The following is a 17877-nucleotide window of genomic DNA, read 5'->3' as shown; positions in this document are numbered from 1 at the left end:
AAGGAACTGGCAGTATAGTTTTGAGCAATGCTGTCAACAGAGAAGATTGGCTTGCAGATTACGAGGTGGCGACCGTGTAAATGAATTGGGAGCAGGAGAGGCCCCATTGGTCTCATCACGCAACGGGCCCCAGCTGTGGCATGAAAACAGCAAGAACATGTAGCGGGGATTTCCGTGAACAGAAAGCGGGAAAACACCTCCGGCATTATGACAAGCAGCAAGTAATATATACGGGAAAAAAGAACGTAGATGGGACTTGTGACGTGACGGCGACGTCACTAATTTCACTGATGTTAGTGGAGGCAGTTTTGCATGCAGATTCTGATCAAAACGTTGAAAAAGGCTATGTCGATTTGTTCATTTTTCCCCACCAATCCGATTCTCATTCCACCTTTTTTTTTTTTTTTGTAGCGGGTACACGTGACGTGTTGACGTTCACGATTGATTTCGACATGGTACATACCTAGGAGGAGGATTTTACTCGCCGAGGACTACTCTATTTGCAGCTAAAACTCAGGAAGCGCTCTGGACACGCCATGAGACTTCCTCAAAGAAACTATCAGATAGAGCAAACAGTGGTCTAGGCCAAAGTGGAATGACGAGTGGAACACGAATTGGGCACAAGTTTGTCCTTTTAGTGCCAAGCAGCTTTCTGATTTTGTAATGTTATCGTAAAAAATTCATTATAGATTCAGCCATTCGCAATGACCATGCATGCGCGCAGAAACTCATTGCCTTCATGCGTTTGAACATACTATCGCTTAGAGATTTCTTCCTTTTAAACTAATGCAACCAGGTGCTATACTTTCGGGAGGGCAGCTTGCCTTCTCGCGTCATCGTCTCGAACTATTGTTTCTGCCAATAAATGTAGAAAATTTGTATTTATTTAGAAATGAAGTGCCTAGTCGGGAGTTTCCTCTTCTTTGAGCTTCAGTATTTCTTGCTTGTATATGAAGAAGTAGCTGGGCGTCCTCATTTTCTGCAAAAAAAAAAAACCATTTGAACGTTTTTTTTTAGAATAGCGCAACAGGTAACGTTTCATTCTTCGTCTAAATATAAATAACGCTAACGATCAGCCGTCACGCATTTCTGATTATGGTTGCTCGCCGGCACAAGCGGCTTCATAAATGGGACCCAGAAATGAAGTTCCGTATGCCTCACAAGCTAAAGCGAAACAACATACGCATGATTCACCGCATTCGTCTTGGTGTGGCATTCGCAAGACGTTATGCCCACTTGATCGGCTGCAGTGACACAAGTCCCGATTGTGGTCATTGTCACTTACCTGAAACACTTGGACATATACTTTGCGCCTATCCAGCGTACGCACGAGAACGTCAAAGACTGATCTCCTCGATTGGGCAATATCACAATACGCCATTAATCGATGGGGTTGTGTTAGGTCCTTGGCCTGACGTCAGCAGCACAAATGTGGTTATAGAAGCAGTCGTAGCCTTCTTACAAGCCACTGGACTGAATGCACGTCTTTACATTTGCTACAGCGTAACGAAACTATATTCCGATCTCCCTACCTTACCATCGTCATTCATCAATCTTTCATTCCTCTGTCCCCCCTCCCCAGTGTAGAGTAGCTGGCCAGAGCGAAATGTAGCTCAGGCCGACCTCTCTGCCTTTCTGTAAATAAATTCTCTCTCTCTCTCCCTCTAAATATGGCTGCTAACGTGAGAGTTGACAAATAATCATAATATTAATGAGCACTAACAGACAATAATGCCAAGGAAAGTATAGGGGATGTTTTTAGTGACAAATAATCATGTACTTCCGCACTGGCCTATGGTATTTTGAGAACAGGCAGTCGAGACGGTGAATTGTTATTACTGTTCAACCACTGTGAAACGAGATTGTCCAATTTTTTGGCCTCAAGGGAGTTAGTAAACTCGTATGTTCTTGCGAAGCAGATTTTACGAATATAAAGCTTTCCGATTTTGGTCCTGTTATGGGGGCTGCATGTTCAACAGAACATTGATTATTGCTCGCTAAAGCTGAAGGTATACAAAGAAACAGTGACACGTTTGCACGAGATGGGTATTTTTTTAGGCCACAAGCAATTGTATCGGTGAATTCGAAGAACTTCTCTAAGGCTAATTATTTTGACGTTCACATGTCAACATGCTGTCACAAAAAAGTTGGCTCGATGGTATGGGACTACGGGAAATCAATGTGATGACAGGATTAAGATTCCATCTTTTCGTCTACATTAATTATTCCTTCATGCTCCGCTAGGCCAATTTTCGTACAGATGAGTGGTCGTTTGAAGTTACGCAAAATATGATAAATATTAAAAAATACAATAAAAATGGGCGAAGCTTGCACTAAGCACAAAGCCGCGCAAGCCTTGAAACAGCAAAACTGGACGATTCTGAAGACTGATCTGGTTGCTTCTAGGTTGTTTCTAGGCCTTAGCTAGGTGATGCTAGGTTAAAACCTGTGAGTGAGGCTTTAACTATGTGATGCTAGGTTGTTTCTACGTTGATTCTCAGCGCAGAGAGGTTCGAGTTAAACCACACGTAGTCACAGACACAACACGGATGTCTAAACTCAAGAGACTGAAACACGCGCTGAAACCGAGCGTTCGCTCCTCTCATAGATCTACGGACACGTCGTCGTTGGCATAGGCCTTCGATCGCTTCGGAGTCTTCTCGTAGCCGCCGTTGCCTTTACCGTTCTCTAGTGTTGGGCTAACTATTGCCTTCTTCTTTTTTTAGTGGACCAGTGGTGGGTAGTGGGATTTACCCAGTTTCTGCGGCACATACCCGTTTATGTTTTGAGATAGGGCTGGGTACATTACGGCTAGCCTAAACAGTTTCGTTGTTAAAAGTTGCGGCGAGCGTTTGAACTCGTAGCGTGAGAAACAGTTGATGGAGATTTGCAGAGGCACATTAGCACACAGGTATTATTTTATTACGTCACTATAAGAGCGTATAATAGACATCAGGCAAAGGTAGCAGAGCAGTCGACACCAGCCAGTGGTACTGGTATAACTAAGTCGTGTACATGTGTAAGCGTTCGTGAATCTTGAAACCTCTCACAGTTGTGCTAAAGTCTGAAAGAGCTACTTGATCTAGTTGTCTTAAAACTAATTTTCTAGCGTGTACTTCGTCTTCATCACAATTTCAAATGATGGTCTTAATGTTGCACTTGAGCTCGAAAAACGTTGTTTTTCGAGCTCTAGTGCCAGAGAAACAAATCCCAGTTTGCTTCCTTTAAAAAATTTTTAATGAGAAACTAAGATCAACTTACGACATCCCTGGCAGTGCGCGAGGCCCCTCCCTGCACCAGGATCTGGCCGAGGGTGGTCACGTGGGGCATGGCCATGGCGTAGTGCAGCGGCGTCCTCCCCATCTGAAGGAAGGAGCTCGTTTCGTTACAGACGTCATTTCATTCTGACGCCCGTAGTTCCTGGCACAGTGATGAGAATAGAGGCTCGGGCACGTCGGCAATACTTGACAAAACGAGCACAACACGAAAGGTGAGGGCTTAGATAGGTCGATGCGCCGCGTGTGTTTTGCCTCGGGAGCAGATAGTATTTCAGCATCGTGTGTCGTCGTAAAAAATCACAATTTAGAGGTCGTATGTACACACTTGCATTTTATTTTAATAATATCGCGCCAACGACGACCCCATGACGCGGTAGTTTCTAATGTCAGCGAGATGAAACGAGATCAACGATACAACGATAAGCTTTTTCTTCGTTCAGCGATCTGGGAGCGCAGAAACCAACTGGCCCACCTTTCGATCCTCCTACAACGATAAGCGTCACACAGGATTTATGAACACATCACACAGATAAGGCTGATATTATGTATGCGTCTCTAACAAAACAGTGTAGCAGATTGCATTAGCACACGAGTGCGCTCTCTGCGCTTGCGCATCACGTGGGAAATCTCGTTACTTCTCGTCTACATTAGGCGCTATTATGTCCAGGCGTGAACGCTTGTGCGGCGTTAAGAAATTGCAATGTTGTACACTCAATAAATGTAGTAAGCAGCAAAAGAGTTAAACATTCTTCAGTTACATTTAAATGATAAGAAGGCTGTCGTGAATTTAAACATAGATTTATATTTATGTATTGACACTTAAGTGGCACCCCGCCCCCCTTTTTTCCTTCTTTTTTTTATATTGACACACACTGTCACGCGCAAGAAAGCTCACACGCGGTAGAGCGAAATTGACAATTTAAAATGCTACTTCAGGAGGACACGCACGTTGTCGGCGACGTGAAGCGCATCTGGGCAGGCTTTGACCAGGTGTCGCACCACGTCCGGGTTCTCGGCGAGCACGGCAACATGCAGTGCGCAGCGTCCTTTGGTGCCCTTGGCAGTCACGAGGCTGACGTCACGCTTCACCAGTTGTTGCACGCCCTCCAGATATCCGTTGCGTACAAACGCGTGGAGCTCCTCGCGAGTTTTCTGCGAGCGTGTGACAGATAGCAGTTTGAGATTACTTAAAAGTTAAAAAGCTGCTACAATGCGTTTGCGATTTTCATCGTTCTTGAGGTGTTCGAAAAAACTGCTTTCCAACCTCGATTTTTTTTTTCCGGAACGGAAGTCTAAAAAGCACGTAACCTTACGCTCTTTTGTGCGTGAGATTCGCAAATGATTGACAATAGCACAATTATTGCAATTAAGTAATATAATACTTGTTTTAATGCAGTAAAACACAGAGACAACATGAGGTTGCTGATAATTGCAAGAATATGCGCGTGAACAGCCTTTCAGGTAAAACTGCGCGATTATCATTTCCCTTTGCTCACGCGCCCTTGGGCAGATATAGTATAAAGAAGCATAGGAATGTAAGTCGTTTCATCAGGAAGACACATAACAGAAATCAACTTCCCCAGGCTTCCCCAGCTTCCCCAGGCTACGATAGTGACGCAGAACTTCCTAGTTATATTTCTCTATATTAGATATACAAGACATCTTATCTTTCTATGTTCATTAGAAACTGGCTTACCGAGAACGTTACATTTAAGGCACCTGCGAAAGCTCTCCCACCTACCCTTTCCAACTCTTAGAGCTCTCTATTCCCTCCCTCACCCTATAAAAATATCGACTCAGCCTCCCTACTTTCTACATTTTGTTCTTACTATCAGTATAAGCGGCGCTGCTGTAAGGCCCAGTGTGTTGTTTGGAGGGCTTATTTGGATGCATTAAAAATGAGAAATTTACTTTACGTTTAACGAAATACATAGAAAACGTTACTAAGCTTGTTGTGAATTTCATTATTTGCGTGTTTGAATCCTGGAAGCACTGCCGATGGACTTACATGGATGAGCAACGCGCGAAGCAGACAGTCCTGAAAGTAAGCTTTGCCGCATAATACGTGTTTATGTGGTGATGCACACTTTACAAGCAATCGCGATTCATTACGTCTTGGGTCGCAGAAACGTGCTGCTCGAAAGATTTCTAATAGGTGATCAACAGTTATATGAGCCTAGAAAGAAGACAACCTCGAGTACACGTAGAACTAATGTCACTGAACCTTGTCGGTACGGCTACATCTTTCGCCGAACCGACTGGAGAGCCGTCTCATACCGCTTCCCACCCGTTGGTAAACATTGACTCCAGACGCGCAGGTTATCGCAAAAGGGGCGCCGGACACTCACGAAGAACGCGTCCATGTCGTGCACGAGCGCCTGCATATCGGTCATCTGGAACTGAGCCAGCAGGGCCGTCAGGTGTCGCCCGTGACGGTCGGTGGCGTGCAGCAGCGGCTCGTACCCCCGGTGTGCCAGAGCGCGCAGGAGCCCCGCTCGGCGCTCCAGGAAGGCGTCGAGAACGAAAGCGTCGAGCGCGAGCACGTTGTCGCTCTGCTGCGCCTCGCGCGCCACATCCCTCGCCGTCCGGTAGCGGGAGTCTCTTTCGGCCAGTAGCGCCTGTCCCTGGCGCACCAGCGCGTAGAAGCAACCCTCGCTGTGAGCGTGCGAGGCGGCAAAATGCAGCACCGTCTGACCCTCTTCATCCTGCAACAAGGTAGAGAGTTTCCACGCGAAATGTGTAACGGCATGCTAAGACTGACTGCGAGAGAAACAGAGGAGAGGGGAAAGGTTAGCCAGAAGGAATAGACCAGCATGCTACCCCTGAAGTTGGAAACAGGAGATGTGAAGTTGAAAGATAAGAGGTAAAGGGAGAGAGAAGAAAATAGAGAGCATACGCACACCACGACAGCAGGTAACAACAAACACCTATTCAGGCTGCACCCACATGTGAAGGTGCGTTTCTTAAAAACTATTATAGCGCCTTCATCGCCGTCAGCTGCGATGAAGGTCGACATTCCATAACCGTTCCCTCTGCTATTGGTATTAGGTCTAAGCGAGCTTGTGCAATAGCAAGCGATCGTCTATGTACATTAGAACAAGGACGGTCACTAAGAATGTGTCACATGGTGTCCTCACGATCACAGCCATTAGCAGGGCGTGAAACTAACACGGGTAAGCAATGGGCGAAAGGGAAAGCCCCAGCAAAGGGAAGCCTCAGACGGGAGCTCTTTTTGGCTTACTGTAGGCTGGAGCATAGAAATGGCGACGATGTACTGTGGAATCAAAAAGCTAATAGTCGTAAACCCGTATCTCTGAAATAAACGACGGTAGCCGGATCACCTGGTTGGCGGCCGCAGTCACTAAGAGGTTGTCTTGCGTTTGGAAGGTGGAATTCGGATTGAGTAGTGGTTAAGATTGTCCGCTAAAGCACTGTTCCTGCTTTTGAAATAATCGATTTGTTGTAAGGCTGGACAAAAACTATCAGCCATAACGTCATCTCAAGCAAGCTACCTTACCTCGCGTGTTTTGAAGCTCATACATGGGTGCCTACAATGAACATTGCGCTTTATCACACTTCCATGTGCTCGCGGAATATAGACGAACCAGGTGGACGTGACCGAATCTCACATAAAAAGCGTTTGGTCGAAAGGGAATGCATTTTTTAATAACGTATCGCAATCACAAAATGGCTTATGAGTTTGCAACGAGTTGTGTATGCAATGCCGAAAGCATGATGAAAACAGTGTAGGAGCGGGGAAAGCGTGCCGAGTATAGTCGAATGCTAACGGTTCGTTGAATCATACCACATCGTGTCACCGAAGCACAAACACCAAACAGGCTATCTAAATATAAAATATCAAGACCTGCAGTTGTGTACCTTTTTTTCTGTCACATTTCTTGCCACGTTTTCATCACGCCGCAAAATACATTCAGACCGGCAATTGACATAAGTCGCGCTGTGTCCGTGACTGCGACCGTTGTTCACATCGGAAACCAGTGTTCACATCAAAAGGCGCGAGATTTCCGTCGCCGCAACAAAATTTGTCGTTACCAGAGGCGTAGTGGCGTAGTTTAAATAACCGCTCATCGAGAGAAACACTGCAAATGAAGCCGTCTTAGCTGGGGTTGAAACTTGGACGTACATTTACGCATGGTTAATTCCAGCAGTGAGCTCTGCCGCATTGTAGGTCTTTGTGTGGTGGTGCACGCTTTACAGGTACGCTTTACATAGAAAAATTCAGCACTGTCACTGCCATATCGTTGTCGCAATTATTAAAGAAAGCGTCAGGATAGATGTAGTTTTCCTTCACTTCTGATTGGTTCAAAAGCTTTGCGGCTCCATTCGCGGATCTAGGTACCCAGGTACTTACAAAAATAGGGACTTTTCAACAAAACGACTATGTGCAACAAAATTGGTCGCGTCACCTCTGTTAGTCGCCGATTCGAATGTTGCCGCAGTTGTCATGTGGTCATTATTGCCACAGGTGTGTTCTATTACACCTCCTTGCGTTCACCAGCTAAAATAGATATAAGTTCGGTGCATAGACTTCCTGGTATCCGTTAGCTTTGCAGTGTTTTCAAGCACGTCGGCTCACGTCAGTGGTGTGGCCAGAAATATTAGATGCGAAGCATCTTATAGCGGAGTTCAAACCGGTGGTTGTGGTGGTGGTGTGCGGCGTGACCACCCTTACTGCGCATGCTCATACCCTCTCCACACACCTCCTCCTCACTCCTCCTCTCCACTTCCCCTCCCCCTCTCACCCTCTCCCCTCCTCCTCTCAAATATCCCTCTCCCCCTCCGCTTTCCCTCTACCCTCCCCCTCTCCACTTCACCTCTCCACTCTTCATCTGAAACGCGGGCTAGACATCCCGAAATTCTCTCCTGCGCAACGCCGCGATGGCCGCCGGCGCATGCGCGTCCCCTCCCCCCCCCTCTCTCCTCTCCTGCGCTGCCCCCCTCTCGCACGCCTATCGACAGCGTTCACCGCTCGCCCTGTGAGAATTAATGGCCAGGCTAGAGGGAAGACAAGACGCGTGTAGCGTTCCTCTTCGCGTTCCACGACACGAGGTTGGTAGGATGCCCAACGAACGCCAACTGAACGCGATCGTGCAAGCGCTCCGGCTTCGCATCGCCTCATGGTCCCCTTTAGAGGGAAATGGTGTAATTTTTTCAGAAGGGGTTCTCTATGTAAGTTACTGCGTGTGTTTGTCTGTGTGCGCGTATATGTACACATACAGATGTAAAAATTTCGGGAGGGACCCGGCTTAACACCTCAAACCACCCCCCTGGCTACGCAACTGTCTCACGTAGCCTTACAGTCTTCTTCCTGGATTTTACACGCCAAAGCTATAATTACACATAACTTCAATATAATACAACGATGCTATTATGACGCACGCCATAGTGGCGGACTCAGGAATAATTTTTACCTTCTGGGGCTCTTAAACGTGCACGCATGTCTAAGTACACGGATTTATTATTATTATTATTTTTTCATTTCCCCTACACAGAAATGCGGCGAGTCAAACACGCACCCTCGAGCTTAGCGCATTGCCTTAGCCAATGAACTTTCGCAAAGGCGATTACAGGTAGGTGATCTCATACGCAAGCAAGCAAACAATGTTCTCTGAATGACCGATATCTCGAGAAGACCACTTAACCAAGACACGCGGCGTGAGAACGCAAACGTTTCGCGCAAGGCCTCTCGTCTCACCTTGAGCCTTGTGTAGTCGTCCATGTAGTGCTCCGTCTCCTCGATGGCAGCTTCCTCGGAGAACGGGTTTGTGAAGCCTGCCCTCTTCAGACTGTCGTCGCTAGAAACCAGAAAGGTTTGCTCTGGGGCCGGCCCATCAAAAGGTTCAGAGGAAAGTTACCCTAACCGCGTATACCTAAGTACCGTAACATATAATCTAATGACACCGTCTCAGCTAAGCACGAGTAGCATTTTTGATACGCTAGAAAGATATATCTGCAGCGCATAGTTCAGAAAAATCAATTAATACTTAGCTAATTACTATACTAGCGATGTTGTAACTCAAGCAAGATTTCATTGTAATATATACAAGCTTATTTTCCATGGCCAGAAATAGAGATGAACAAGTTTCTCTAATTTTACTCTATCTGTAAGCGTGTTTCGTTAGCAGAAGGCTACGTTATCGCGATGTGGGTGTAACTTGCAAAGTTTTTAATAGGAGTGTGTTGTTCGCCTCTATAGCGAAATCCTACATTGGGCACGATACCTACAAGTGTAACTTCAACGCATTACCCTCAAACCGGAAAGCAACAGGAGCTTTAAACGTATCAGTGAACATTTTTACAAACACCATGGGTTTTCTGTATTGTGCGCGTGAACTCTTCTTCTTCCTTCTTTCAATGCCTCATCCCTGTCCTCTCATGAATGGTAGCCGCCTGGTCAATTCTGTATCTATTTTTCTTTCTTTTTTTCGGCGCCTTAACACCATGCATGCGCTTCTATATGACTCCTAGTTTTGGTGGACCATTTTTGAGCCTGTAATTGCTTATGTCTGTTGCGAACGCTGTGTCTATGTATTACGAAGAATTTGCCTGCCGCATGAAGCAGACGATTACTGCGCATTATATCTGACTGCTTACAAATGTCGTACGAACTGCTCTGAGATTGCTTGATACGTAAAGCTTGATACAACAACGTCGTCTCTTTAAAACATGAGCGGCGAATGCTCCCTAAAAAGCTTGACCTTCGTGGCACTCCTGTTGCTGGTGTTTTTGTAAAACACCGTGTGTCTAGTGGATTGTTTTACAAGTGCGCTGCACTTTACGCATGATGAAGATGTACCAACTCGCTCGAGTTTCTACATTATTGTTTTACAACCCCTGTCGGCCGACGAGTTTTGTTAGTTCGATGTTACCAGTACACGAACCATGACGTTTACGTACTGTCCTTCTTAAAATAATGTGAACAAGAATCCTATATTATACGCTTCTCTTTGTAAAACGTTCCCTAATGTAAAAAGTAGAGTTACAGTGCCCGTAGTGATGAAGATATTTTACACAGTAAGACAGAGTGTATTCGTATCCGGCAGCCTGTTTTAGTCAGGCCGCTACGCTTTGTGAAAGGTTGCGGGAAATAGCATTCAGTGACTCGTGTGGCAGCGGCCTAAGTCTATACACTACCACAGAAATAGAGTCAGCTATGCTTTAACTCAAGGGCGTACAAAAATAAAACGTGATGTTATACTTCCCCACGTTTGCGATGTTTGTGTTCTGTGTTTTTTTCTTGTTGGCACCTAAAAACAGGAAGAGACAAGCACTCATTGAACTGAGATGAATAAAACGAGCAAGAACGAAAATGCAACAAATGAAATAAAAATAATAATATTCAAAGTAGAACAAGCAAGAAGTATAAAACGAAAATTAACAACTCATTTTCGTAACGTAATAACACAACAGCATACGAAAGAACCGAAAGCTCCTATTTAGCAAAGCAACAAAAATTGCCTGTAGCTGTGGAGTTTCTCTTTTGAATTGCTAAAGCAGAACATAAATGAAATTGTATCAACATAATGCATAAAATAACACCATACAAACATAACAAAATCTTCTTTAAGTGCCCTTGATGCAATTATGTGAAAGATTGAGAATTTCTGAGAGAGCAATGATTTTTCAGAGTTTGAGAGAGAGAGACAGACGGAAAGAGACAACTCCACCAGTCTACAACGGTTTCTTTATTCACACAATATCGTTGAGAAAATGCTTACAGAAAAAAGCCGTTTAATAAGCTACTCTACTCACAAACCAAACTTACATAATCGCCTCGCATGCACATTGCACATAATCAAATGGCAGGCACTGAAAAAAAGATAGTGCTACTTAACTCAAGAATAAACATATCCCAGACGAAACTCAGGCAAACAGTGAAAAGGGTCGCACCAACGAATTGTTTTCCCTTCATTGGCCTAAAAGAGCTTTATAAGTCGCTAAATCAAGCAAGATGAGCATCGATTAGCCTTCACTGTGTTTTATTTCCTATTGTAACGTCGGTCTTATTTTTGACCGCAAGTGCCATCGCCTTGTACAGCCGCACAGGCTGTAGAAACTTCTCGTGGATCATCTCAAAAGTGCTTTGTCGAAATATATTGCACTCTTCGTATCTCAATACAAGGTATCACGAAACATTCAAACATCGCCTATCGCTTCGTTAAACGTTACTACAAAATAAAGCACGACACCTGAGTTAAGCCCAAGTACGCAGCCACCACAGTTCCTACACAGGCTTGTAAGGAAGATGGCGCGCGCTCTCGTATACAGAGAAGCTAAGGTAAAGCTCGTGTGAAAAATACCATGTACTTCAGTTCCTACGCGCCACACTGTACACACATCAACCACAACCACCGTAAAAACGTGCTTACAAACAGGCTATCTACATTTTTAACCTACACTAATGCACTGAAACACCAAGCTCATTAAATGCATCATTTTAGCTTCAGTCGATTGGTTTTGGCTTATCACCAGGCTGTTTCGCTCGTGCATGCCGTAAGATTGCTCACCAGTTCGGGGCGAATGGAGAGTCACTCTTAAGCAAAATCACTCTTATGCAAACTAGTCGAATACGAGTGTGCTAAGCGTTGTTTTCAAGTGGCACGTTCTCGCAAGTGTAACACCAGTGAACAACGCTGAAGTGGTCAGCGCTGTGTTTTACAGTAACAGTTTCGGTATAATGCGCAGCGACCCTTGGTTCCCGCAATGCACCACAACGTGGTAAGAGTGCGAAAATATCGCGGAGCATGCACATACAATGTTTCAATGAAATCGATTACGCGTTGTGTTATGCTAAGTGCCCGAACACTTAGGAGGAGGGTGGTGTTGTTGGGGGGGGGGGGGGCAGCGATTGGTAGGCAGCCATCTTTCATTCTTTTCGTAATTAAGCACTCTCTGGCTATTCAAAAAAATATTTTAGTTTTATTTAGAATAGTAAAGCGGCCTTTAGAGCGTCCACATCATTTGTGGCGAGATTTCATGGTATTGTGACGTCGCGCGACAGACAGGCGATGTCGACGTGGTCAAAAACTTTTTGACCAATAGCTGAGGGCTAACGGCAACAGAGGTGCATAATTGGAAATAGTTTTTGGTTTTGTTCGACATAATCGTGCATAGGCAGTCTGGAGACGTCACATTGAGACGGAACGTTCTCTTGGTTATCGTTATTACATCGTTTGACAGACAAGCGGAGTGGGCAGGGCCCGATAGATTTCAACCGATCGCGGAGGGCATTCACGAACTAGCTTTGGAATAGAAACATGATTAGAAGAGTCTTACATTGCTTGCGTCTCCGACCGTGGCCTCCACGATTCGCTCCGTTATGCGCGTTTTTCCGGCTAGTTCCGGAAACGCGCATAACGGAGCGCATAACGGAGCATAACGGAGGCCGCACTGCGATAGATGTGCTTACCGAAAGTGCGATACCAACACAGTTATGTGCAACGCCTGAGCACGTGAAGGTGGGCGCGTGAGGTGTGAAGGAAACAGATCGTGAGCGACGCTCAACTAAGCTTCTTCACACTGCCTTAGCATCAAGTGAACCTTTCGTTAGTAAGGAAGCTGTGAGCACAGCGAACGACATTACTCTAGATAGCACAATCAAAGGTCCCCCGTCGAGAAGATTTAAATTATAGCGCACTCTGTATCCGCATAGAAACTACGCTAGGAACATCCATTATCCGCTGCTCGTAACAGCAATGTTGACCGCGTAAGAAACACAGCCGTGTTACAAATCAAAATAAAGCAACATAGTCGCGAGCAATGCGTCAATTCGGTATCCGAGAGCTTGAGCCGGTGATCCCGACGTCTCCTTGAGTTTTTACCTTGTCGCTGAGGACGAAACTGTGTTCGCTCTGGACGCTACGTCGTTGTCTCGGCTTTTCGAGTTCACCGCCTGCAAGAGATGGGAAATGCAGAGGCAGGCAACGATTAATCTCCGCACAGCTCTCTTCAATCGAAGTGAACTTAGATTAGACACAAGGCACATATGCGCTTATCTGTAAAAGAAGAATTGCACATGACCGCACGTTATCGCGCTAAAATAATGTTGAAAATAAGGACGATTACACACAGTGACGTAAGGTACCATGCGCTTTTTTATATAATACCTTGTTTGTCCAGTGCATAACATTTATTTAAGTATGTTGCACGCATTTCTCGAAGTCAAAGCCGCCATGTCAGTCAAGAAGAAGAAGAAGAAGATGTTTTAATGACAAGAAGGAGGAGAGGTCGGCCTGGAAAGCGGGTTTCCGGCCTGCTACTCCTCACGGGGGTAAGGGGAAGGGGAAAGAAAGAGAAAGAGGGAGGTGTGATGATAGGCGACGATGGTATGGCACAATGAGTCACTGTACACACTGTCTTGCACGGGGACAGGACACGCGCAAAAGTCTTTACGCCGCACATGCTCTAAAGACGATCATCTAAACCTGTATCGCTGAGAAATCTCAATAGGCACTTTAAACTTTGTTGGGCCTGGTCTGCATGCTCCCAAGCACCCAAAAGCTTCTCCTCCGAAAAAGGTCGGGAGTCCAGACGATCTACGACGCACTTAAGTGATTGTCTTTCGGTCGCGTACTGAGGGCACACGCACAGGATGTGATGAATAGTCTCAGACGTGTGACACACACTGCTGTTAGGGTATCGCTCCTGCCCAATCTTGCAAAGGTATCTTCGTGTATACGCAACACCCAGCCGCAACCTATGTAGTAATGTTTTCTGGTCTCTTCTTAACCGGAATGTCAGTCAAAGCCGACATGAAGTCAAAGCCGCCATGTTTTTTCGCCGCATTCGCTTCAGCAGCCTACTTCTCGGCGGCTGCTCGCGAACCGCGCGGAGGTGCGTCACAGTTCTGACGTGATCGAGCGCTGCACCCGCTAGGTGGTGATAGTTGCAGCCGGAGGCTTGTCGTTTTTGAAACCGAAACTGACACTGGTCGGTAATGAGGAGCCTGTAATTAATTATCTGTCGCGCGCTGTAGCAAACGATGTGCTGTGCTATGACTAGCAGGCCCCCAGCAACATATTGCAGCAAAAAAATAAATAAATAAATAAAACGCGAGGCCAAAATTTTTGTCACTACCCCTTTAAGTCGCCGCTAAGCTACTAATGCTACTAAGGCTGCAGCGTCGCATTGCTAAACTCAAGGGTACTTGTAGCCACGAAGGCCACATTTTAATGAAGACTAACTGCAAGAACGCCAGTACACCTACATATGTTAAACAACCCGAGGTGACCAAAATTAATCTTTAGTCCCACACAACAGTGTGCCGGTATATCACATCGTCGTTTTGACAAGTGAAACTTGACAAGTGAGACTTTAAGTCTGACGGCGGCTGTTCATTGCATTGTGCTCACTGGCATAGTGGTGTTCGGGGCTCTGGAACTCGACTGTTCTTGGACCGTTTGGCTCTGCTTGAGCCAGGAGGCGACGAAGGCCACGGGGTCCGGAGGCCTCTGCTTGGCGACGGCTGCCAGCGCCCCAACGAGCGCGTCGCCGACGCTGGAACTCAGGTACTGGGCCTCTTCGGGCGTTCTTCCCGTCAACAGCAACGACTGTGCCAACTGAACCATGTCGGTGCCGCCATTCTGCCCATTCTGCCAGATAAAAACCACCGTAAATAAAAAACAGTAAGCTTGACCAACTTACATGAAGCATCCCTAAGTGCTCTTTTATGCAATTCTTTCTACTTTATTGATGTGATTTTCACGCATTATCTGTGAAAAGGAGTAGCCAACGCTATACAGAAGCGCTAACATCCCCTAAACATATAATTATAAAAAGAAAAACTGAGAATTTTTTGACCATCGCCGGAACTTGGATGTCTAACGGATGAATACTGTGAAACATTGTACCAGCGAACAAATACACAGACAGGATAGAAAGACACACACCTGTCCGTGTCTTTGTTCACCAGTACAATGTTTCACAGTGTTCTCCAGAACCAACAAGCCCAGCTGTCAACGCTCAGCACGTCTAACGGAGATGACCAACGAACCTTGCCAGCTGGCAGCGTTGACACGGGCTGGCCTGTTGCCGCCGCCGCGCGACTCGCAGCCTGTTCTCCGAGTGGCAGTCGGACTGCCGTTTGTAAAGGTTCTTCGACAGGCTGTCGCACTCCTTTGTCGGACGGCACCGGCGGGGCAGCCACTTGATGCGGTGCCGGGGAAGGCGCCGGCGCCGCAATCGGTGCATCTTCCACCGGCGGTACTGAGTTCGTTGTTTTAGACGCCTCGGACGTTGTTGCCACCACAGGTGCGGCTTCTTGCTGTTGCGGTTTTCCGTTGGGCGCAGCCGTCGGCTGTGCGGATCCTCCGTTAACCGCGGGAGCTACGGGCGCCGTAGGTTCTTCGGGAACGGTAGTCGTCACTTCTGCGAGTAAAGGTTTCATTGGTTCATATAGTATATTGACACTCTGATATAGAAGCGCATCAAAGCAGCACTGGTTGCGAAACCAGGAGACACGTATGGCAATGTCTTAAGTATTCCCGCCAAATGCGGGAATTAGTCATTACAAACACTTGCTTGTCCTTCGGAAAAATAGCGCTGTGAACAGAGACGGGCGCTAACATGCCAGCAACTGGCTTTATTGTGCTTGCACAAATATATACCTTGAAAAGAAAGGAGTGAAGGGGGAAAGGAATGAGAAGCCGAACAATGCGCTTCCCCTCTTTCCTTACCTTTCCCCGAAAAAGATTAAGGAGTAATGAAAGAGTCATAGAGAGATTAAAAACGATAGACTGATAAGAGCGAGGTTCTCAATAAGTGATGTACAAGCGGCAATTTCCAACAACTGAGCGCGCGGAGTGTATATAGGAGGCAGTTGACCGTGACGGGTGTCGACTGCGACGAGGCAGTGTTGGACGAGGGCGCCAATAAAAGCTACCCCGTACCAAGCAATTTCTCTTGAACAGGTCCAACAAGATGTTGGCCAGCATGTTCAGCAACATACACACTCTTTTCTTGTTAACGTTCTTGAATAAAATGAAATGAAACGCCCGGTACAATCGGAGAACAGCTATATACATCTACGTGAACTCACCGGGTTCTTCCGCTTCACCAGCAGGCGTGGACGGCCTCTGCCACACGTCCGCCTTGGCCGATTTGTCATCATCACTTGGGGTATGGTAGTTAGCCAGCAGGTCCCTGATGCTCAGTTCTTTTGGATTCTTGAGGTAGTACTCCGGCGTGTGCCCCATCTGCGAATTTCGCACGGTAGCGCGATTCGGCGGCAAGAATTGTGTTTCGAAGCGGATAAAAGTATTAACTAGTCGGCAGTTGATATAAGCGAGATGAATTTAGAAACACTTTTGACACTGATAGAACAGCAGTCGTGATAATGAACCCTGCTTTATTATTAATCCTTACCAACTAGCTAAGGTTCGATCACTCATATATAATAGTCGTTGCAGGTGCGGATAACAATACATAATCGAAAAGAAAGCTCGTATGAAGGAAAAAAAGAAAAAGAAAAGCTAGAGCTGGCATGCTATGCCGTAACAAATGGAGTAATACATAGTTGTGACGAACGGCTTGGCGGCTACGCGTTGCCACCCTGCTTCGAAAAGGATGCTAATGGCTATCATCATCTGTTCCTCGCTCCTAGGGAAAGAAAAGTTTATGCAGATCGCCTTGTCACATAGCAGCATGACGCAATGAATAAACATGCGTGCCCTTCAGAAACCACGTTACATACAGCGGTCAGCGCACAGAAGGAAGAGGAGGATGCGGTGTGAGATTGGGTCGGTTCCTCCGCGCCAACGCAAAACTTTTCTCCTCGCAACTCTCATTTCGCATCTGAAACATAGCTGTTCTAGATTGTTAGAATGTAATTTAAAGCCATATCTTGAAACGATGCATATCACATTTCAACCATGTCAGATGCCACAGAGCTCCCGAATCGTGTTCGGAGTCGTCGTCAGCCACCCAACGCGCCGATGATGAGGGACAACCAATGAAACAGATGGTTTAAGGATAAGCTTCCACACTCTCTTTAATTACGTCTTACAGGGAGCGTATACGCATAATTCTGCACTAAGTGTGCCTCATATTGCTGAAGTTTCGTACCTTGTCCTTGATGGCCTCGTCGGCGCCAGCCTTTTTCAGAATGTCGAAGTAGTTTTGGGCCTCGAGCACGACGGCCGCGTAATGCAGCGGTGTTCGCCCTTCCTGCGACAAATAAACCTAGGCTCATTTTCTTTTCACCAAAAGCAGTGTCCACTTCATCATGTCGTCGTGTCTCGTCCAATTCGCTACACTTGATAGCCGACAGACAATCAACCCAATGAAAATCGTACGAGAAATCAACAGTTTGTTATTTTTGAAATAGAGAACCGATTATCGGTTAGTATTACATTTTCGAGCAGTTTCGAATTGATAACAAAGAGAAAAAAGTGGCCATGGGAATGCAAAAAGAAATATCTTGTCACCTGTGGAAACCGAATCCAAAGTTTCGATACATTTATACACGTCATGCGAGGCTCGTTGTTTGCTCCCACCAGTAAAAGTTTGTTTTCTATTTCCTATGTTTCAACAAAATACAACAGTGACTTTCTCTGTGCGTTCTTTGGCTTCATTGTCTGTG

General features: G+C 46.1%; 1 protein-coding gene across 1 annotated transcript in view; it reads right to left on the bottom strand.

Annotated features, from left to right (window-relative positions):
• Positions 1-864: 864 nt before the first annotated feature.
• LOC119386095 (uncharacterized) overlaps positions 865-17877 on the bottom strand; it is an 82987-nt gene continuing 65974 nt past the window's right edge. The window contains exons 21-30 of the mRNA XM_049414219.1: positions 17361-17462; positions 16336-16492; positions 15292-15665; positions 14651-14890; positions 13121-13191; positions 8995-9136; positions 5627-5983; positions 4227-4430; positions 3262-3363; positions 865-979 (exon numbers count right to left, since the gene is read on the bottom strand). Coding sequence (XP_049270176.1) covers positions 902-979; positions 3262-3363; positions 4227-4430; positions 5627-5983; positions 8995-9136; positions 13121-13191; positions 14651-14890; positions 15292-15665; positions 16336-16492; positions 17361-17462 — 1827 coding nt within the window. The 3' untranslated portion in view covers positions 865-901. The remainder of the gene's footprint in view (positions 980-3261; positions 3364-4226; positions 4431-5626; positions 5984-8994; positions 9137-13120; positions 13192-14650; positions 14891-15291; positions 15666-16335; positions 16493-17360; positions 17463-17877) is intronic.

This window comes from Rhipicephalus sanguineus, chromosome 3, assembly GCF_013339695.2.
Source record: "Rhipicephalus sanguineus isolate Rsan-2018 chromosome 3, BIME_Rsan_1.4, whole genome shotgun sequence".
In the NCBI taxonomy this organism is placed as follows: Eukaryota; Metazoa; Arthropoda; class Arachnida; order Ixodida; family Ixodidae; genus Rhipicephalus; species Rhipicephalus sanguineus.
The sequence above is the reverse complement of the archived record's forward strand: the minus strand, read 5'-3'. Positions and strand labels throughout refer to the sequence as shown.